At 41.8% G+C, this 23,272-nt stretch overlaps 1 protein-coding gene across 3 annotated transcripts in view; it reads right to left on the reverse strand.

The window, feature by feature from the left end:
* Window positions 1-22,762, reverse strand: part of PYGL (glycogen phosphorylase L) — a 49,048-nt gene extending 26,286 nt beyond the window's left edge. The window contains exons 1-7 of one of the 3 annotated variants that reach the window (XM_081049044.1): window positions 22,304-22,725; window positions 17,414-17,515; window positions 15,124-15,202; window positions 11,908-12,011; window positions 5,521-5,652; window positions 2,218-2,329; window positions 1,694-1,776 (exon numbers count right to left, since the gene is read on the reverse strand). In XM_081049044.1, the coding sequence (XP_080905170.1) occupies window positions 1,694-1,776; window positions 2,218-2,329; window positions 5,521-5,652; window positions 11,908-12,011; window positions 15,124-15,202; window positions 17,414-17,515; window positions 22,304-22,546 (855 nt within the window). In that variant the 5' untranslated portion in view covers window positions 22,547-22,725. Of the gene's footprint in view, window positions 1-1,693; window positions 1,777-2,217; window positions 2,330-5,520; window positions 5,653-11,907; window positions 12,012-15,123; window positions 15,203-17,413; window positions 17,516-22,303 lie in introns of all 3 variants that reach the window. The other 2 variants (XM_081049046.1, XM_081049045.1) reach the window with 2 other exon arrangements.
* Between the last annotated feature and the right edge of the window lie 510 nt (window positions 22,763-23,272).

Consider the following 23,272-nt stretch of genomic DNA (forward strand, 5'->3'; position numbering starts at 1 on the left):
GAATCACGTTGAGAGAATTGGAATAGGAAGTCAGTGTTTGTGTGCTGGGGGTGGGAGTGTATGTGAGAGAGTGAGCTATATTCTCATCTTCAAAAGTGGAGAGTCAACAATTGTACAAGCAGGAAAACCAAGAAGTAACAACAGCATGCTATTAGAAATAATGAGGGAAGAATCCAGAAAAATCAATTAAAAGCAAGGGGATGTAGTTGCTTTTCGGAAGTGGGAACTGAGAGGCTAAGTTTTTACAGGCAGAGGAAGCCTGGGCAAGGCATGCAGGTGAGAAAACACAGGGCAGGGTGCTGCATGCTGGGACTGCACTGCCAGGGCAAGGTCACGGAGGGTGCATGAGACAACTCACAGAACTTAGGGAGCACATCTAAACTTCTATAGTTCTCTTATAGGTGATTGGAAGCTTTTAAAGAGCTTTAAGCAAGAAAAAAATATCTAACTAGCTGCAGAGGGAGGACAGTTGCAAAATTCTTGGCAGACAGACTAATGTCTGAATTAGGGCTACGGCCAAGTGGGGGAGAAGAAATGAATTTATTCTTGTAATTACAACACAAAAATGATTTATCAACCTGTATTTAACAAGCATGACCTTGAAAGCTACATGTCACCCAATGAATTTGGTCAACTTTGTACCTCATGCTAACTTAGTGTACACCATCAATAGCTGCAGATGATTATTTCCAAGTAAAGTTAGCCTGGGTCCTCACTGACGACAGAAGGATGAAGTGCAAGCCCCTTCCAGATAAACAATCCTGCAGGCTGGCTTTGGCTAGGCGGTGTGGCCCCAGCCTTGGAAGGATTCTTACTTTAACTGACTATGAACTAGAACCACCTTTTGCTTTTGGGTTAGACATTTCTCTGAAATGTGATGAAGTCACAATGTTTCTCCCAAAGGAAAAATAACATACACTTAGAGACTGTGGTTTAATACCAAGCAGACATCTGGCCTTAAGGACCATTTATGTCCTAGTCCCCAAATCTTTGTTTTGTGCCACCTTTGTAGAGAAGAGTACGAAATTGGTTGCTTCTGAGATTAAAAAAAAACACACATCATTATAGCTTAAATAAAATGATTGTTATCCATATAAAAGTTAGAGCTAAGCATATCTAAGCCAACTATGAATCCACAGCTGTCATCTGAGATACAGTTCAAAGTGTTTTCTTTCTTTTTTTTTTTTTAAACTAAGTTATTCTTAGTGTAAAATTAGGAATAATCACCTAAAGAGATGAGTAAGTGGCATAAGAAACAAGCATTTGCTCCTGGGTCCTCTCCTAGGTTCATCATCCCACCTCGCCTGGGGGCAGAGGGACAGAAGACCTGTCATCGAGGGGAAGAGGCCAGGCAGGAAACCTCCAGGAATTCTGATAATGGATGAAAGGAAGTAGTGTTTCACCTCATCTTTTATATCTGGGTTTGTTTTGAAATACACATTGATCTTCCCAATTAGTCATGGGGTCACTAATCAAGAGCAAAATATCAATTCTGATTTCATGAATTGCACAAATTTGTTTTCCTTACTTGGGTGGGAGGGGAAATCTAGACAATTCAGGAAGATATATGGAGATTATTTTGCATTGAAGAAAGAAAATGAAAATGAAAGCTGTCCTTTATAGAGCTACTAAACAGGCGCTTCTGAAATAAGCTGCTTCTGTTTCCACTGAGGAAGTCACCTTGGTCACTCACATTATCATTGGGATAGAGGACCCGGGAGATGTTCTCGGCCAGATTTCGGTCCAGCACAGCCTGGATGTAGTCTCCAACGTTAACTGAGGGGAATGTTAGAAAAATGAATAAACAGACAAGCCAGCCACTGTTAGTCATCCAAGTCCCTTGGTCTCACCTGGTGCTTGCTGTGTGGCATGTGGGATTCCTAACATTCCTAAACATCCAAAAGGATTTCAACAAACCTTCACGCTGTGATTCACATGAGAGTCCAAGAAGGACAGACTGAAGGACTGCTATAAAAATGTCCTGATATTTGCTCCATGAGAGGGCTGCTTAGTCACTGAAGACTTCCAATCAGACACTCAAGGCCTTTTGCTCAAGCTCAATGCGGTTCTAACTATTGATCAAAAAGAAACCATTTATTACATCCTAGTCCCCACAAGTTCCTTGTGTTGTGCCATGTTTGTGGAGTCCTAATTTGCTCCTGAGATCAGAAAGATGAAACACGCACACACTCAAACCAGAGCCCACGCTATACTCACAGTCTCGGAGGTTGAAGTCATTGGGTGCCCGAGCAGACCAGAGGCGCATGGTGTTGACGGTGTTATTCCTATACCCGGGGACTGGGGTGTCATATGGCAGGGCCAGGACCACCTGTGGGATTCAATTCAAGCAGCTGCTCACTGTTTCCCACGTGTGATGACGTAGGTTGAACAATGGGCTGGGACATAGCCACTGGCATCCTATTCCTGGCTCTAGCACCAACTCAAATTGTGTGAGGTCTAAACCAAGACAAGGGTCCTGGGGCTGGAGGGAGACTTAGGGGCCATCGTGGATCCTCCTTCCACTGGAACAATCTGGAAGGCCGGAACCATCCAGAACGACGGTCCTCTATATCATTTCCATGTTGACTTCTCTTTGTGTCCCTGGCCTTGATCTGGGTGTGGAGCTTTCATGTTTCAGATCAAGCCACTGCTCTAAGAATAATAAAATATGATGTGCAAGCAAAGTGACAAATGTGAATCTGTACTCATTAAAAACCAGTAATCAGGATAAGTTTAGTGTAGGTTATTCAATGATCTGATTTCAAATATGGTAAAAAAAAAGTCAATGGAACAGGAAATTTATGAAGATAGAATATTACATATGATATTTAACATGCTAGTCTAGGTTTTTCAAAGTTGCACGATGAAAAGTTATTTTAGTGATCTGACAAATGAGCTGATAATTAGCCAACATGAGTCTAAGAAGTAAGTTTTGGAAAATCTAGCTCAATCTTTGTGACAGTCATTGAAACAGAGAAGAACAGGAAGATGAACTATGTCTCACATGAATTTAAAATTTATGTGGGAAAAGACTCATTTCTCTTCCCTGCCTCATCAGAATCAAGCTCCAAGGAGGAAAAATGACAGATTAATTGAATAGGAGGATACTAAAGATCCCTTAGTACAACCCGCTCATTTTGGAATTGAGGAGAATGAGGCAAAGAAGTGACATGGTCAAGGTCACAGTCAGTGGTAGGGTTGAAATCTAAAAACTTAAACAATTAAACCTTTTTATTTGAGTCTGCTGAATTATGAAAGAATGAAGCATTATAGCCTATATCAGTCAATCACATACATTCAGTCATGTTTTCATGGACGCCATGTCCTTGAAGTAATAAGTCACCCTTCTTTGAATATCTTTCACTAGGAAATAAAAGTCTGGAGATTTTTAAAGCAAGTTGTGATCAATCAGGAAGAGGTGTTTACAGAGTGGGTTGAATCCGAGTTCAAACATGATTTGTCCTGCTGACCCTTGAAGAATAATTGAGGCAGCCAGGGAAGTACATGGCTCGGATGTCCCTTTAGAGAACTTCAGGCAGAATTGTCACCTCTGAGCTCCGGCTGAGGCCATGCTTTCTCTGGGATGCTTCCATTGTGGTGTATGAGAGCTGGGACTCCTCTCATGAGCAATCTTTAATCTCAGGCCCCATGAGCCTGACTGTTTGCTCAAAGCTGCACAGCTGTCTGAGGCTTTTCCTGAGAATCCTCCTTCTTTCCCCTTGTCTCTTTACAGGTGTCATACCTGCACTACAGTCTGAAAGACTTCCCACTTCCTCCGGATCCCTCTCCCCTTTATCTTGGCATTTCCCCAGTGTATCACCTGCACTTCTAATTCTCTCTGGGGTCCGCTTCCCAGAGGACTGACCCACGAATGAAATGACTTGCTCCGTTTACTGGAAGCTACCCACAGCACACACATGCCACGTTTGACCTCATGCTCTCTGACCTCACCAGCTACAAATCTGGGGTTGATCAGTGACGGCATGCATAAATCGATCAATTTCTGCACTGCTTGGGTCACTCACCTTATATTACATCTGTCCCATAACCTTGCCTTTGTGAGCATGGAAAAACACACTCTCCCTAATTGAATTTCTGGGTATATTATGAAAATATCCGGAGGTGCTTTTTAAATACAAGGTAGCTCAATAGTGGGACCTACAGCACAAACAGAATGCTTCCAGGATCGATCGTGTAAAACTGCATGCATTTAAACAGATCAGAAGTCACTGGAAATTTTAGACCCCAAATCTGCATCAAATACTTGCTAGTTTAATACCAAAAACATGTATGAATTCTTTGGACGTATTAATGATTGATTTGTTTGCAGCGCTCCTAATCCTGTTTGTAACCAACTGCAACTGAGATTGTCATCCGTTTAAACCTAAATAAAGACTTGAAATCACAGTATTAGTTTATTCCCTATATCATTATACTATAATGATCTATTTTAGCTTCTAATCCATTGTTTCATATGTTGAATAAATTCATGTTTAGATAGGAAAAAGTTTTTTTTAGAGTCTTATTTTTCTAACCTGTGATGAGCTCTATATGGATTAGCAGAATAGACCATCAGTTTAAAAAGTCAGGTATAACATGGGTGTAGGTTCTTCTAAGACAAAATGAAGCATTTATTCATGGAAAATAACCCACAAACCAACTTAATTTAGCATTACAATACCGAATTTCACTCCTAGTTGTGATACATAAGAACATTTAGTTGAGCTTTACCATTTTTTTAAAGCTTTTAAAAGAATAACCAGTGATACATCTTTTCCAGCCTGAGGCTCTATTTATTAAACGAATATCTCAAGCGGAGCCTTTGATGATTGGACAGTGCAGTGCAGTAGTTAATAGAGGTTATTTTTCAGGAAGTATGTAGACAGCAAAGCACGAACCACTACTGGGGTGCTAAAAAACCACTTGCTCAAAGACAGGGTAACACCAAAGCTAGCAGCCAGAATAAGTACGCTTGGATTGACTGACACCAGCATTATTTCTCTCGGAGTGATTTGGCACAAAATAAGAGAGTACATTTTGCAATATTTTGCATTATTTTTCTTAACTTTGCAATGAATAGGAAACTTTGGTAATTCTTTGAATAAATACTTCATTTTTAAAATATTTACCCCTGAGAAGTTACAAGTAAATGTACATACATAAATGTACATGTGGCAGAGGGGTGAGGAAGGACATTTAAATTTATTCAATCTTGGTATCAACAACTTCATAGAAAACTGGAGAGCTAAACATGCTGGGATTATAGAATTAGTTAATCTCTGTTAAAGCTGATTGTAAAATTACCCTGGTAAGTCACTTCTCTCTCAGCCTCAGCTTCCTCATCTCCAGAATGAGTGGGTTGCACATTTAATAAGAGGAGTATCACATTTATTTATAAAAATATACTCTATTATTCAATACATAGCATACTATACTCAATATCATATACGCATTATACACTATGCTATGTATGCACTGCGCTGTACTCGATGAAATGCTCGGTGGGAGAACCCTCAATACCTGGGTGTCGATCCACTTGGTCCCAGCCTCGCTATGCTCTACTCTTCCGTAGAAGTGCACGGGCAGCATGAACTCGGGGCGGGCCTTCTCCCAGGGGTTTCCATGCCGGAGCCAATCATCTGCCTCTTCTACCTGCAAAAAGGATACAGTTTAGAATTTATTTTTCAGGAGATGTGGACCTAGCTCTTTCATTATACTGAACACAAAATATCTTTCATTGAATCAACTTGAGAATACTGTTTTGGCAAGAAAGAGTGTTGGTTCTGTCAATCTCAATTCATCCTTGTTACCGTCTCACAGCCTAAATCAGTAACACCACTACTTGCTAATACAGCTCTAAATGTTGATTGTACACATGTATTATTGCATTTAATCCCCACAGCAATCCTAGAGGAGGAATCTATGACTCTTATTTTTAAATTTTCCATTACAGTTGCCATACAATATTACATTAATTTCAGGTGTACAACAGTGATTACAGACATTTATATAACTTAGGAAGTAATCATCCTGGTAAGTCTAGTACCCATCTGACACCATACATAGTTATTACAATATTATTGACTAATACTGACTATATTCCTTATGTTGTACTTTATATCTCTGCGACTGTTTTTATATGTTGATTCCCCTTTTACAGACAAGAAAATTGTAAGTTGCTCAAAGTTGCACAGACAGTAAATGGTACATTTAAGATTTGACTTTAGGTCTGTGTATTCTAGAATGTGTGTCTTAACATCTGTGAACAGAATTGTCCAGCTAGAGTGAAAGAGAAGTCCTCCAGAGATGTTTATAGTTGGATACCTGGACCTGATGGGTCCTGACGGTGGTTTCAGTCAACATTCTTGTGCCTACAATGCACAGAATCGATTAAGATATGCTACTCATAGAAAGCTCCCTTAATAAAGCTCATTTTAATATAGGTACAGAAGACTATTACATTTTGTTGTCTTTATTTAAGTTAATCCTCATGTAATTTTTATCTTATAATAATGATTATTAATTATGGTTCTTTTGAAAATAACATACTAAGAGGTAAGGAATTTTTTTTTATATTGACAATTTCAATATTTTACATGCATTTATGATAATTATAACAAAATGCTTCTTATAAAAATTTTAAAATCATAGTTTGTATTTAGGGTATACTAAACATCAAATGAATTTTGGCTTCAATAAACAAACAAAAACAGCAAGAACAAAAAACACATTTGGGGGAAAGCATCTTTCATATAAAGATATTATGTGAAATCTTTAAAATATTACATTTATCTTAAAAAATGGAATTGTGTTCTCACAAGAAGGGAGGAGTAAGGTTTTTTAGTACAAAGTACCCTTGTCAGTGAGATTAGAATATGGTTACTTTACCTCTTCGATTCCTTGCTCTCTGCTCTTAGAAAACTCAGCATTGGTTTAAGAAGATATTGCTCATGAATTAGGACATATTATGCTGGATGCCTCATGATCTCCTAAATATGAGTTCAATGCTTGCCCCAGGCACAGTTAAAGAGAAGCAAATATAGCTTTTTTTTTTTAGATATTAGATAAAATATTAACCTCAACAGCCAGATAAGCAAATACACATTCATTTATTCAAACACTGATCATGACTCTGCATCAAGAAAGCAGGGTGATTACTTCATAAGTTGCTCATTAATATTAACTACAAACATAATGGTGAATGAAAGGGGACTCATAGAAACAGCATCTTTAGGCAGAAGGTCTGGGAGTTAAGAGCTGCTGGAGGCAGGAAGATGACTTGAGGCAGGATGAAGCCTAGGGAAGGCTGGAGCTAGATTTGAACTAATTGGCAAATTGCATCTTGTTAAAATGCAGATTATCAACAGTCTGGGGAGGGGTCTGAAATTTTGCATTTTTAACAAGTCCCCAGGGGCTACATGGTACAGCCAGGAGCTACATGGTGGTACAAAGTCAGTAATGCAGAATTTAGACTTCCACTATCCCAGTCATAAAGAGAACAACAAAAAATTAATTAAAATTTAACAAGAAAACAACTGAATTTTATCAGCTGATAAGAAACTAAGAGTCCACTAGCATGTGTTAGTAACTAGAAACTCAACAAAAAATAAATGAGGATCTCCACAAAGGATCAAAACACCTGACTTGTTTACAAAATACTCCATGCTGCACTTAGGCAAGGGCAAGTTTGGGGTTTTCAAAATCTGCGCAATGTGAACACAGCTTCCTGTAACAGGAAAGAACTGTAAGGCCCTCTTGCCTCATTTCAGCACTCAGGAGTGTCGTAAAATACACTTGCAGGTATTGTATGAAACAGGGAGATGATGAGGCAGGAACAGTGTTCCTCTCAAAAATCATGTGCATAGGAGAACTGACAACCTATTTTCTGTGGAGAAATGCAACTCAAGCAGCTTAAAATATTCCCAGAAGAGAGGACGGGCTCTCGGCTTCCCACCCATCTGCCCACGCCCAGCCTCCTAGGGAAATCAGAGGTTGCCCTCACTCTTTTGAGGGTACATTGTTAAGTGACAAGGGACTAGTCTGCTGATTATTCTTAATGCCATCCAATGTAGGTCTGGTTTTTCCCTGCCAAATAATGGCTAATTTTAATTTCACTGGGTTAACGAGTTCTGTAGGACAACAGAACTCTGAGCTTGTTCCTCTTTATTTTTAGTCTCTTCCTGATTCAGCAAGGAATCAGTTAATAATTCCCTCAATTTTACAAAGCTTGTTTTTAAGGTAAATTGAAAAACAGACATTTCATAACCATAAGCTGGTCTGAGCAGATCAGAGGAGAAAGAGAAGTGCCCCCTGCAACCCCTACTAAATCCACAGAAGCTGCAGGATGGTGATAAACTCCTGTACCTCGCTTTCTACCAATGAATCAACAAAGTGGGCTGCAAATTTAGATTTCCAGGTACCTGTGATCCCTGAATGCACTCACATGCTGAGCCATATGAAAGGCGGGGGCAAGAGAAGAGAAAAGCTTTCATTTACAGCCAAGGGGGCTGCTGAGCTGAACATCCCAGATGAAAGAGAGCTGAGACAAAGCCAGCAGGCTCTGTGGAGGGAGGAGCAATGTGCCAGTCTGGGTGGGGGGTGGCAGCTTGGCCTTGGCATCTCCCTAGAGGAATTACTCGATGCAATCTGAGTTGCATCCAGCAAGGAAGCAGAGGTCAGCTCAGGGGGCTCTGTCAGTGACTGAATTCTAAGAAATGCCTTTCCCCTCAATTGTGGGATACACAGGACATGAAGAACCAGTGAGCAAACACCAGGAGTAGACAACAAACTTTGCTTTCTGATGGTACAAATCATTGAAAAATTTTTCTGGGAACGCCAAGAATTCAACCATGGTAACGAGAAGATTGCGGGGTCATGGGAACTGTGCATGACTGGTTATAACAGGCTTGGCTCAGGTTCTAAGAGACAGAGGGTCCAGCAGACACTGTTTGGTTCTACTCCAAGACACCTACTGTGAGAACTTTGATGTGTGACAGTTAAAACTTTAAATGTGAGCTGGTCGCAATTATCTTTTCCCCTGTTCCTCCCAGTGGCCAGTTATTTTCATAGAGGACTATCACTGATAAAGCTTTAATGACCCCATTCGAGTTCAAGGTAAGTCAAGAATTTTAGCAACAAAATTATATTCCTTAGGGGGGGGTTCACAATGAACACACTATTACTGCGAATCTTCCTTGAAAATTAAAAGTCCATCACCCTTTACAAATCTTCCCAGCTTGGACAATTTTGATCCATCACCCTTTACAAATCTTCCCAGCTTGGACAATTTTGATCAGCTTCCTCTGTATCTGCCGTTGTGAAAGCAAGGAAGTATCAAATGTGGATGGGTGTGTGAGTATCCCCTGAAGAGGCATGCTGATTTCCTGGGAAATACTTTTTGTTGTTCATGGAAATGGTTTCTTTTTTATGGTATGGTGTATTTTATGTTTGCTCTTTAAAATCCCATCCCAGTAAACAATGGATGTGGCAAATAAAATTATATGTGCTTCTTACTCAATTTCAAGTCAGAATGAAAGAAGTGAGGATGGCTAGTGAGGCTAGCTTTGGAGATTAGCAAAAGTCACTTGGCCACTTTTGTTTTTTTAAGAACACTGGATAATACGTCCTTCCTGGGTCTGATAGGGGTGATACATGCTTCCTTTGTATGATAGGAGAGAAAGAGATGGTTTCTTGGAATAAAATCCATTTAAAAGTAGCAGAGGTAGTATGTGTGATTAATAGTGACCTTTCATAAAATTTGGGTGAAAATGCACTTGAAAAAATTTTTTTTCTGAGATTGATTTCCTGAGTTTCTTTTAAATCTTTCACACATATTTCACTAACAATTGTCACCCCAATAAATCAAAAAAAAAAAATCTTTCACACAACAGTAGTTAAAAGATGAGAAACAAAATCCTTAAACATTCTGGGGTATAATGAGCACCACACAGGGTACTTCCAAAGCCTGAGAACGGATACCATGCATTGCTTGGTATCAGGTTGTGTCAAAATGCTGGTCATACTGAAAAAGCCTGCTAAGCTAGGCTTCTTATCATGTAACTCTAGGTTATTTCATTGGGGAAAGGAACCAATTGTTCTGTTTTTATAGCTTTTTATGATTATAAAATACACACGTCTTATAGAATGGGACATATAGAAGACAGTAAAAAATAACTTGTAATCTTATCTGCCAGAGATAATTACATCAGAGAAACTTGATGTAATTTTTTCCTAGCACTTTACCTTTTTGGCTGCCTTTGGAAAGTTGAGTTTATACCATTCATATGATTCTACATTTCCTTTTTTTCAATGAACAATTTCTCATTTCATTAAATCAAAAATATAATATTAATGGCTGGCTATATTAATATTTTATTATACAATGACACAATTTATTAAATTATCCTCCTTTTCTTAGGCAAAAATTAACATTTTATTGAGTGTCTATTTGTGTGTTGGATAGTTTACATATTTTCATAATAATTTTATGAAGCTATTAGGTTGGTACAAAAATAACTGCAGTTTAAAGGGTTAAAAACAATTGCAAAAACCACAACTACTTTTGCACCAACCTAATACCAGTAGTTAGTATCTCCATTTTGCAGATGAGAAAAATGAGGCTCAGAGAAGTTAGGTGACTAAATTGAGGCAATACACCTTGTAATGAGCGGCAATTAGGCCTCAAATTAGAAATGAAATCTCAAATTAGGGCCCAAATGTTTTTTTCTACACAATGCTGCCTCCTGATTTATTTAGTAGTAGCCAAAGATACGCTGGTCCTTAGCAAAATTTGGAAGTTTATCTTTCAATACGTTCGCAATATTCTCCTTCTGAGACTTCTGCCTTGGTACATTCACCATACCAAATCTCTTAGTTCCTTCCTTCCTTGGCCCAAAGAGTGCCCAAATACCACGGGAGGGGAAAGAAGATGGTGGTGACACCAAGCTTGTTGTCCTTCCTCTCCACTGGGATGAGCTCCAGTCTAGGGCCTCCCATCCAAACTCTCGAGCATGCTGCCCCTGGACTGACTCTTGGAAGTGTGGGAGGGCCTTAGAGAACTCAGGCTTTTTGGAAAACTAATCCAGTATCTTGTTGTCAATGCTGTATGTGGGACAAAGGGAGAGAGAGAGAAAGCCCAAATCACACTGAGAATCAGGGAAACCTCTTCATACTACGGCTAACTGTAGCCTCAGAGCCCCCAAAGGTAACACAAACATATACCTAAGAATCTGGTTTGGTCATACAAAAGTAAAACAAGAGCCATTCGTACAGATTGAGTACAATTTGTGCAAATCTGGAGCACCATAATCATACATATTAAATACGTGACAGATTTATTTGATACTAATAGCTAACAAGATTGCCGCTTTTATCTTAATAAAAAATTAGAACACTGAGCTTACGTATCTGTGACCCTGGAAATCTGGGGACAATCCCATGTTTGTCAGCAGTGTGATATGAGGTAACTCCACTTCTTAAGAACTCAGTTTTCTCACCTATAAAATGGCAACATGATTTCTACCATGAAGGGTTACTGGGAGAGATCATCAGTCAGAAAATGCGCTCCTCCACTTTGCATACTGCAGAGAACGAACGTCACACATTGCAAGTGGTCCCCATTCAGATAGTCAGCGATAAATATTTTCAGAGCCCCCTGTGAGTCAGGCACTGCATAAGATGCTATGGATCTGGTGGTGAATGATACTGGCAGGTTCTCTGCTCTTAGGAACTTACATCCCAGAGGGAGAAGATTGACAGTATTCACTGAGATCAACCAAATGCAAGATAAATTAGTGGATGTTAAATGTTAAATGTAAATCATCCAGAACACTGTAAATTATAAAACATACAGAACACTACGAATGAGAAGTATTTTAATGACAGAACTGAAAAAGATGGCTCACATACCTGCCAGCCATCTCGGATCTTCTGATTGAAGATTCCATATTCGTATCGTATGCCATATCCATAGGCTGCGATTCCCAGGGTTGCCATGGAATCCAAGAAGCAGGCTAAATTCATCAAAACACAGGCAAAAGGCAGAGATATCAAGGTTAGTCAAAATTTCAAATCTTTCCTTAAAAGAAACACATGGCAGTCACAAAACATCTATGAGGAACCACGTTTGTATTTTAAAGCACAGACTGCTGCATAGTGGGTATTAATTTTTTTAAATAACATTTTTAAACTATAAAATCAATACTACAGAAAAGTTAGAAAACATAAAAATGTATAAATCAGAAAACAGACATCACTTATTATCTCACCATCTAGAAATAACCAGTGTACATTTGAGAACAGGTGAGTAAGCTGGCCTGCTTTAGATACGCCGATTATTGGGTCAGTCGCTCACACTACCCTTTCTAAGGGAAGCTGTCTCCATGGCCCCCTGCTTAAAAAGACAGCCCAAGGACAGTATAATTTACATGTGACCACATGGCTGACTATCTGGACATCTGTGGCAGACCCTCTTTCTGGCTAATGGAATTCCAATGTTGTTCAGGTATCAGGTGGACTTGGGCTTCAGGGAGGCTGGGCTAGAAGTGAATCTTACTTGACTAGTCTAAGCCTCTAAACCTGTCACAGTAATTCTATTTCCTTCACCAGTTATTGGTTTTGGCATGGATATGCAATGACACTCAATCCAATGAGAGGTACGAGGGAGACTATGGGTGTAATGAAAGATAACATCATGTCATTGTTGGTCGAACTATTTTTTTGCTAGGTTTTCTGTTACTTGTGGCCAAAAGCACATAGCAGAGCACCTGACCCAGAGAAGCCGGTCACCAGGCTGGGGAGGGATCTATCTTGTGGCCGGGTGCAACCTGAGAGGTTATACTAATCAGATCGCCCTCTCAGGAATTTGAACTAAGAAATACACAGAGAATGAGGAAATGCACAGTAGGATCTAAAACTGAAAAGAATTGACAACTGTAGATCAAACAGAAATGAACTGAGCTAGGTTCACAGTGGAGCCCTAAAACACAGACCAATGGTTTTCCAGTCCCTATGCCACGTGGCCTGGCTCTGCTCTAGTTCCTGATCTCTCAGAGCTGTGGCTATTGCTTTTACTCGGTTTTGATCTAATTATCCTTAGAGCCTTACCAGAACAGGGTCCTAATATTTCCAGTCAGGTGAGAGATGAGGTCATGTAATGAGAATTACTTAGCTTCATTTGCCATTTCACTCAGACCTTATCAGCCAACTGAAGGTCATGAATGGCAGGCACAGAGTGAGTTAACCCAGTCAATTTATACATTGAACTTCTGGGCCTGTATATAAAAGGAAGGCAGGCTGGTTGTCGTTCTTAGAAGTATGTGCCACTGGCTCTTCTGGTCTTTACAGCCCCATGCAAAGCCTACTAGATTGCCCAATGACTGACTTCATGAGGTAGCAGTATTGCAAAAGCAGTGCTTCCTATTACTTGGCAACGTTAAAGCACACTGCAATGAATATAGTACGGGTTAAATAATATGAAATACATACTAATGGAACACTAGTAACTTGAAAGTGTGCGTAAAATGACTTCTAAAAGAGAAGAAATAGGTATTTATTTCTCACATGTGGTACTACATTTTTATTATTAAATTTAAATTTCAAGAGTCATACATTAATACATCCTCCTTGTAAAAAGAATTGAAATGTTACGGACAGGATTAGCATCCCCTTTGATTGCTACCCCCTATTCTGCACTCTTCTTTAGGGAAGATCACAGGGAGACGTTTAATACTTCAAGTTCCAGACTTTTCTAATGGATACCTGCATCTATAGAAAATATTAATTTTTTTAAAACATAAAGAGTAGCATGCTATGTGGCTTTTAATGCAAATCGCTTTTTTTTTCCCTTGGAGCTCTATCGAGGGAATGACATACAGATCAATCTTATTCTTTTTGGTTGCTGCATGTTACCCTGCATCATGGATGTCCCACTACTAATTTACCTATTCTCTTATCAGTGGATATTAGGGTATTTCTAATATTTTACTTTTACAAATAATACTGTAACAATTCTTTTCTTTTCACATGCCTCCTTGTCTCCTTGTGCACAAGTTTGAGTGTTTCTTTAGGATTGATATCTGGAGGTAGAATTGCTTGGTCATAGGAATATTTTTAACTTCATGGAGTTGATGTTGTATTTTTTTTTTTTAAAGATTTTACTGGGGAAGGGGAACAGGACTTTATTGGGGAACAGTGTGTACTTCCAGGACTTTTTGTCCAGTCAAGTTGTTGTCCTTTCAGTCTTAGTTGTGGAGGGCGCAGCTCAGCTCCAGGTCCAGTTGCCATTGCTAGTTGCAGGGGGCACAGCCCACCAACCCTTGCAGGAGTTGAACCGGCAACCTTGTGGTTGAGAGGACACGCTCCAACCGAGCCATCTGGGAGGCAGCTCAGCTTAAGGTGCCATGTTCAATCTTAGTTGCAAGGGGCAGAGCCCACCATCCCTTGAGGGACTCGAGGAGTTGAACTGGCAACCCTGTGGTTGAGAGCCCACAGGCCCATGTGGGAATCGAACCGGCAGCCTTCGGAGTTAGGAGCATGGAGCTCTAACCACCTGAACCACCGGGCCGGCCCCGATGTTGTACTTTTAATGTATTCCTCTATATTTGTTGAAAAATCATTTCCTGAATAAAGCACTCAAACTGCATCCATACAAAAAAAGAATGTTAATTAACTAAATCATACCAATAACATAACAAGTGTATCATTACCTACTAGTCAATCAAAACGCAAACTGTCAAGTACACAAGACAACAACACAATGGCTAAACAACTTAGGTCGTACCACACAAGTACGTGAATTGAGCAGCTGTGAACAAACGACAGTGAGGTAAAGGGGCCACTTTGGAAACACTTAAGTTCACAGGAAGGATCTGGTTAACCTTAGGGTTTTAAGCAATGTCTCCAAGGATTTTAAGCAATGTCTCTTTTGTTCAAGTTCCCTTCTCTACTGTTAGTCTAGAACTGATCAAACCACCGCGCAAACTCAAAAACAAATGTATCTGTAACCAAGTCATACTTTGTACTTCTCCTTGGAAGCCAGTCTGTTTCTTCGTAGCATGGCCATGCATGGCATGTGAGAAGGCACCAACTGGCCAGACACCATAACACACTAACCACGGCACTTACCAGCAAGCCTCCCCAGACCACCATTGCCAAGCCCAGCATCTTCTTCAATTTCTTCTAACTCTTCTATATCCAATCCAAGCTGGTGACAAAAGGAAAACAACATGTATGTGGATACAAATGCAGGCCATTTCAGGGAGAAAAGTCATTTCCTAAAGCTCTGGGTCAGGCACCCAGGTTCATATATGTACTCAATCCTGTCAGCTCCTTGCAACCTGTTCTGGCATCGGATGCCCACGGCAGATGCTGGTGACCACAGACATAAACTGTGTGAAATGGGCTAGCAGCAGCCTGGAGAGAAATGTGGGCTAAACGTTCAATACTGACTCTGTTACTTCACAGCTATTTGATCCTGGGCAAGCTACTAAATCTCTCTATGCCTCACTTCTCTTCTTTAAAAAACGAGGACAACAGTATGTACCTTGTTTAGGCTTGCTGTGAATGAAATAAGATTATAAAAATAATTTAGAATTAGTCCCAGGCAGATATTCCTAAATCAATGTTTACTACTATTTCTTAAAATTATCTTTCTGTGCTTTCAGGACAAAACCTCAGCAACAGTCCAGTACCAAGCTGACACTAACTGGGCTGACGGATTTTTTAAATTATCCAAAGGTATGAGGTTAGACTCTCCAGGATGGAGTAAAGTTCATCTTTGCAGGACCACAACATATTTACTCAGTAGGGTCAATGGCTGTTAACCCAAAAGCAGTTAGTGAGTCACTGCCCATGAGACCTGGGGCCCGATAGCAGCCAGGAAAACCTCAGCCTTATGGTCCAGCTGGATATGCTTAAAATCTACTTCTCTCTGGGGTGGGTAAAGGTTGGAGGAGGCCAAGAGGCATTTGTGACCTTGAGGATGGCTACAACTGGTTGCCAGCTACTTCCCTGTCCCAAAGTGCTGGGATCTACTCAGCCAGAGGCCCCAAAGTGCTGGGATCTACTCAGCCAGAGGCCACCACCACAACTGTGGACTCATGTCAGAATGCGGCAGCCCGAGACGTCACTTTGAACTGCTCATCCTACAATGTGGAAATTGATGGTCAGATAAATTAAATGACCTGTCCTATGATGACGAGGTAATAATCTAGCCCATGCTTGGCTAATGATAGTCTGTTGTGAAATGACTGCATTCTTATCTGAAAGTGATGCAATCAATGAAATTAGGTATTATTTAAAATGAAAACGTAATTTATATATTTGACAACATATGCATAAGATGATGTAACTTTGCTTGAAATTGATGCCCCAGTTTCCATGGCCACCTACTTGGATCCCTACCCTTATACCAAAAGTTGCTTTCTCACACAGCCTTGGTAACTAAATCTTCTAGGAGTTCAAAAATGGATGTGCTTCTGTTCATCGTTGCGGGGGTTTTCAAATTTGCTCTGTGGTATAACTAGAGTTTACTCATGCAAATTAACTGCTAATGCTAACACATTCAGGATTTTTTAAAGTCTAAAAATATAAGTCTAAAGTAGGACATAAACTTGCAGCAAGTAGATATGGGTCACTTCATCTCACCTGGTTACATGCTAGTCCAAGGAAGGTACATTGTTGTCAACAGATATCAGGGGAAGATAAGAAAAGGGAAGTGTAGGGGAGCTGCAATGGTTTTTCACAGGAAATAGTAATACTCTACCTAACCTAGTGACAAGTAGGTGACCACATGAGGGGACAATACCATACCAAGAAAAGGAGCAGTTTGAATAGTCTTTCATTTAGAATGTGTCTTTGCAAACACCCATTCCTCCTTTCAGCCACATCAAAAAGGTTAAGGACTATTTGTTTTTGAAACAGAGATCCCAGAAGTTCAGGGAAGAAACAGTTAAATATGTTCATAAAAACATGTTAGCATAGTAGCTTTAAGACCGCAGTCTCCTCATTTAAGGAGGAAGTATATTTCACATCTCATTAAGCAATAAAGTATGAGGATGGAATTTTAAGAGCTTATTATTTTTACATATTGCCTTGATATATGAACAACAGTCAAACTTTGATGACTTTTCAAAAGTAGATAGCAGCCCAAAGTAAAGCTTGTGATTCTGATAGCAAGGATTCAAGCCCTTATAAAAGGCTTGTTCAGATGCTAATTTCTAAAATGTAATTTGCTGGGGAATGCTGTTAGAAACTTTGATTGCAAAAGAAAATTCTCATTAGGCAAAAGTGGTTCTCTAACTTTGTTTCTCTCTCTTTTTTTTTTTTTTTTGGTGCTGCATCCCGAAGGTTCCGGAACAACTAAACTTGAAATTTAAGGGTCTGAGAGAATAAGAGAAATACGGAGACAATGTACCTGGTAAATGGCCTCATCACAGGCATTCTGCAGGCCAAGGTTGATCATGGTGTTCTGTAAGGTTCGGCCCATGTAAAACTCCAAAGAAAGGTAATAAACCCTCTGAAGCGAAGAAAAGAAAGGCCCTGTTAACTTTATGAGGCCAATCGTACTTGTCAACATAAAAACACAAGGTCACCAATAAGGAACACACAGACAGAACTACTTTGGTCACCAATAAGGAACACACAGACAGAACTACTTTGGCACAGGTGCAAAACTCCTTCACATGTATAAAGGGCTAAATAAAAATATACTGACACTGGCTTTGGGAAAACCATTTCATATCCTATTGTTGGCAAAATAGTTCAGTATCTTTTATCCCCAAGGAGGAAAAAAAGTAAACCCATTCAACTAATTAGGTTCAATGTTTTGTTTTATCTTCCTGTTCATGAGCCTCTTGAATTAAGCATAGGTTTTGGACAAATAGAAGTCAGACTGGCATAGCTCATCACTCATTAGCAAAATATTTATAGGATGAGATTCAGTGGGGTTGGCTGTGACTGTCTCAAGTCATCCAAGAAACAAAGATTAACTCCTTCAAGATACACTCCAAGGCTAGAAAGTACTCCTTCTTGACTGATTACTATAAATAATGTTACAGTCAATTATTTTAGAATTCATTCTAGAAAGTCTATGGACTGGCAATAACAAAAGACTACCTCAGGTTTATTGGTGTTTGTTCTTGATAAAATGGGAAATTTCTCTGTCAACTTAGATACGGCCTTTCACAAAAAGCCGGGTAAATACTATCAGAGTTGAAAGTAAAAGGTGCAAAGGTCACACTTGCCTAAAACCTTTTAAAATACAAGTGCAATTTATCATTTTTTAAAACGGGATCAGTGAGTAAGTCTATCATCTCCTTTTACAATATTTTTCTCTCCGTATCAGTTCCCCTTTTCTTTTCCACCAAACACAAAACAAAAATTTGTAAATTCATCGATATAAAGTTACCTCGAATTTTAGGGACACCCCCATTTTTCAGTAAAAAGAACCAAAAAGAAAAATATTTGGTCAACTTAAAAATATAAAAACATAGTTCAATACAATAAATGTCTATTCTAATATTTAACTCATTAGTTATACATATATTTAAATCATTATATGAAAATATCAATTTAGAAATTTCATTTTAATGAAACAATTGAATATTAAGTGTTCACATAGGTAGTCAACATCCATATTTATGAGTCATCTAATACTATTTTCCAGAGCACATCATCATTATTTTTATCTGAGTTGTTTGAATTTCTCTACCACTGTCATTAGGGCCCTCATCAGCCGACTTGATGTCTTTATGTGAGTGGGGAAAAGGTATCTTTCTTGGGCAGACATAGGCCAAAGAGGTGCATGGTGTCACTCACCCTCATGGCTGGTGCCCTCATACACAAGGCCACTTTATCACAGGAAAGGGTATTATCTTGAGCCACAAATATCCATTTGCATACTATCGGCAGTTTTTTTTCATTTTTCCCTGTATTTTCATAATATAACCACTATGTATTGCTTTTTTACTTTTTAGTCATCTATGAAAATCTTGCTTATAAATACAGTACATATATCCCACACTTGGAATTGTGAAGTCATCTGTATCTGTTGAATTTCTTTGCCTCCCCCCCTTTTTTAATTGGGGAATATTGGGGAACAGTGTGTTTCTCCAGGGCCCATCAGCTACAAGTTGTCCTTCATTCTAGTTGTGGAGGGCACAGCTCAGCTCCAAGTCCAGTTGCCATTTTCAATCTTAGTTGCAGGGGACACAGCCCACCATCCCACGCGGGAATTGAACAAGCAACCTTGCTGTTGAGAGCTCACGCTCTAACCAACTGAGCCATCCGGCTGCCTCTCTTTGCCTCCCTTTTAACAATTCCAAATTAGCACGAACTTAAGACATTTTAAGATACTTCAAGGTCTTCCAAAAAAATGCTGCTGCTTAAAATAATTTAGAGAGCACCTCATTATGTGACAGAGTTTACAAAGACATGTATTTAAGGTGATTTCCTACTTTCTCATGAATACATTTTTGGGGGGGGGACTCACTTTATATTTGGGGATATATAAGACCTTGAAAAATAGATCTCCCCCATCCTCTTAGTTAGTGGTCTCTAAACACTGATTATATACTCCTGTAGTAAAATATTTGCATCTCTGATGTACCTTAGAAAGTATATGCATGCACTACTATTACTAGTAATTTATGTATATATTAGAAAAAGCGGACATTTTCAAAAAGCATGCAAAGATAAAATAGATAAAAATAATCAATATTTAAAAAATAAGTTTAATTGTATTCCTAGCATTAACCAGAGGACTTGGGTACTTCTGGGAAGACATACGGAATAGGTGGCACCAAAACTGAGGCTTGCAGGACAGGCAAGAGTTGAGCATAGAGACACAGGCAGGAAGGGCATTCTGGGTGAAGAGCATAGCGTAGGCACAGGCCCAGAACTGGGAAGAACAGAGCATGAATGGGGACAGCACATTGGTCTGGTGGGAAAGCAAAGTAAGTCCAGGAAGGTAATGGGAGATAAAATGGGAAGGATAGGTTCATCTGGACTGAAAAGGGCCTTAAATGCTTGTTTAAGGACTGTGGCAGGCAATGGGAGCCAGTGACATCTCAGCAGAGGACAAGATGTGTTGCTTTTGTAAGCTTAATCAGACTGCAATGCATAGAATGAGACGGCATTGCAAACTCAATGACCTTCAGGAGTCAGGCAGAGAAAATACCTGTGTAATGAAGGTCATATACAACAACGAGGAGTACTGGACCAAGAACTGGAGTGTACGAGTTCTGCCCACAGGTACTGAAAATTCAACTGCTTAAAGATGTCTTGCAGGCCAAACAAAATATATCCACTAGCCTCAGCCACATGCTGCCAGTTTTACAACTTCTGGGAAGCTAGGTAACCACTGGAAGTCTAATTCATAGACCAGTAGCCAGGGTCTTAGTAAGGCAGAGAAGTGAGACTGCAGGAGAGAGAGTAATTTCTACAAAACCTGCAGAAATCCACAGAATTTGGTAACCAGTTGAATGGGGAACATAGGAAAAAGTCAAAGGGGGGACTTAAGTTTTGTGTCTGGGTGACTGCCAGGATGGCAATGCCACTAAAACTAGAAACACAGAAGATAGGGCAGGCCTGGGAGGGATAATGATTTGAGTCTGAGGAAATAGAAATCTAGGTATGTTCACCAAATACTTAGATATGCAGGAATGGAGTTTCAAAAAGAATTCAGGCTAGCGATCCAGATTTGGGATTCATCTGCAGTTACTAGAGCGCAGGGGAGGTGGGAAAGGAGCTGGGACACTTACTGGCTCTACTCCAAGCTCTGTGAGGGCAGGGACCTCTTGTTTAGGTGAACAGCTGTCACAGAGCAGATACTTTATTAACATGTGTGGGATGAATCTTGTTCACTGTTGTATCCCAGTGTATCACTATCAGAATACCTGGCTTATGCCTGCACCCAAGTAGGAAAGGAGAGCCCAGAGAAGAAACTAGCCGAAGAACAAGGAAAACTATAAAATACCAGATAAGCCACTGGTGGAGAAACACACAAAGCGAGTGTGTTCTGTGATGCTTGGTGCTAAATGCTGTGGAGGTGTGTGTGTGGGGGGGGAGGTTCTAAAATATGACTCATCTCACTCTCCAGCTTAAAAAGTGAAAATATAACTTGTAACGTAAGGGGCAATCCCCTCTATGAAAACAAAAAAAGGACAATAAATGTATGTATACAAAAAGTGTTTTCTAAGGATATATTTTAGCAGTTATTACCCGGGGTAGAGGCCTAAGCCTCTGGAGTTAGGAAGAGTTACCTCCCATTTGAAAGTTTTGTTTCAGCTGCAGTTTCTTAGTATAAGAATTTACTTTCTTTGGTTCAAAGGTTTTTAGGCACTGGGTTATGGATCATTTTTTTCTTTTTCATGCTTTCACTTATTAAAAACATCCCTAATGTATTTCTCACTGCCTCCAGGATACATCCCTCTTTCGCCCCTTCCAATATACCTCCAACCAGCTTTTCCAGTTTCCTCTCCCAAAACAAACTCATACTCACCTCGCTGCAGCAGCCAGAGCTGCTCTCACCCTGTTTCCTCCTTACCCCCCCCCCCCGCCCCCCATCTCCCACCTTCCTAGATCGGCCAGGTGGAGACAGTGTCCCTCCGTGCTCCCAAAAGCATCCTAAGGAGCCCTTCTTCCAGCCCCGTGCAGTGGAAGTGGACGGGGGTGGCCTGTGAACAGCCTTCCTCAGCAGCTCCCAGGGTAGGTGGGTAGGTCCTGAGCCCAGCGCACGCCCTGGCCCACAGCCTCCATCCCTCCGGAATCACCAAGTCCAGGAACGCCCACGCCGTGGACCTGGGGGGAGGGGTCAGGCGGAGCTCTGCCCTTGGCCCCAAAGCTGCTCCGAGGCAGGACGTGTGTCCGTTTAGTACAGGGCGGACTGCCTGGGGGCCTAGTGCGGGGTGGGGGGCAGGGTGCTTGGCAATACGGAAGGCCGCTTATCTCTCCATTAAATGTTGGGAGTAAATGCTTTAAAAAAGATTTTGAGGTAAGTGCACAGACGAGGGAGGCCTGAGCGGTGCCCAGGCGGTGCCAGGGCACTAGTGTGCACGGTGGTTTGGGTGGGGCTGGCGGGCGTCGAGAGGGGGGATTAGTGCAACGCCGGGCGTTCCCTGGGCCGCCCCCCCACCGCTCAGATTCCTCTTCCCCGACCTCAGGGGGCGGGAGGAGCTCCGCCGCCCCCGGGAGCCAAGGAGCGGGTGCGGAGGGGGCACCACGGGGCTCCGCCCGGCCGGTCGCGGCGGCACCCTGGACGCGCAGCGGCAGGAGGAGCCCCAGCCCGGCCCCGCCGCGCCGGTACCTTGGGGCACTTCTCGTAGTAGTGCTGCTGCGTGCGGATCCAGCGCCCCACCAGGTGGTCGCGCACCGTGTGCGCCAGCGCGAAGAAGTAGTCGCGGGGGGTGGCCACGTTGCGGTCCTTGACCAGCGTGAAGTGCAGGTGCCGGTTGAAGCCCTTCTTCAGCTCGGCCACGTTCTCCACGCCCACTATGCCGCGGATGCTGATCTGCCGCCGCTTCTCCTGGTCCGTCAGGGGCTTGGCCATGGCGGCGGCGGCGGGCTGCGCAGCGAGCGGGACGTGAGGCCCCAGGCGCCCCGCAGGAAGACACACGCAGAGGCGGCCTCGCCGCGTCCGCCGCCGCCGCTTTGAGTGGGAGGAAATGGTCAGGGCCCGCCCCTGGGCGCGGCGAGGCCCCCGCTGCAGGCCGCCTCCACGGAGCGGGCGCGCGCGAGGCCCCTCCCGGCGAGTCTGCGCGCGGGGCCGCCCGGATGGGGCGGGGCTGGGAGCGCGGATCCCGGGGCCCGGGCTCATCCCTCCGAGGTTGGAGGTGGCACCTTCCGCAAGTCACGTAGCCACTCCGAGCCCCCCTTCGGGATCTGTGGAATCGGGGAGGGCAGCCTGGGTCCTGCCTCACCACTCGAGACTCTTGGGGGACAAGGAGGATGTCTGTGTGTGAGAGCACGTGGCTTGCACACTTCTGTGGTACAGAGGTTTGTGTGCCGTGTCACCATTGTTCGCACCTGCAATGGGTTTCCATAGCCTCGCAAGGGATCTTGGAGGGTCAGTACTCTGACTTCAGTGGTCCCACCGTCCTTGGCATTGCCCCATCCAGACCTCAGAAAGGAATTCCTGAGTGGCTCCTTTCCTTTTATTTTTTGAGGACTCCTGGACTCGGGTATCTTGACTGCTCAGACCCATGCCCCCCATTGTCCAAAGCACCCTACTGCTCATCTGCAGAGATGGGCTGGTAAGAGTCAGGAAGCCCTGAGC

The sequence above is a fragment of the Rhinolophus hipposideros genome, assembly GCF_964194185.1.
Source record: "Rhinolophus hipposideros genome assembly, chromosome: 5".
Classification (NCBI taxonomy): Eukaryota; Metazoa; Chordata; class Mammalia; order Chiroptera; family Rhinolophidae; genus Rhinolophus; species Rhinolophus hipposideros.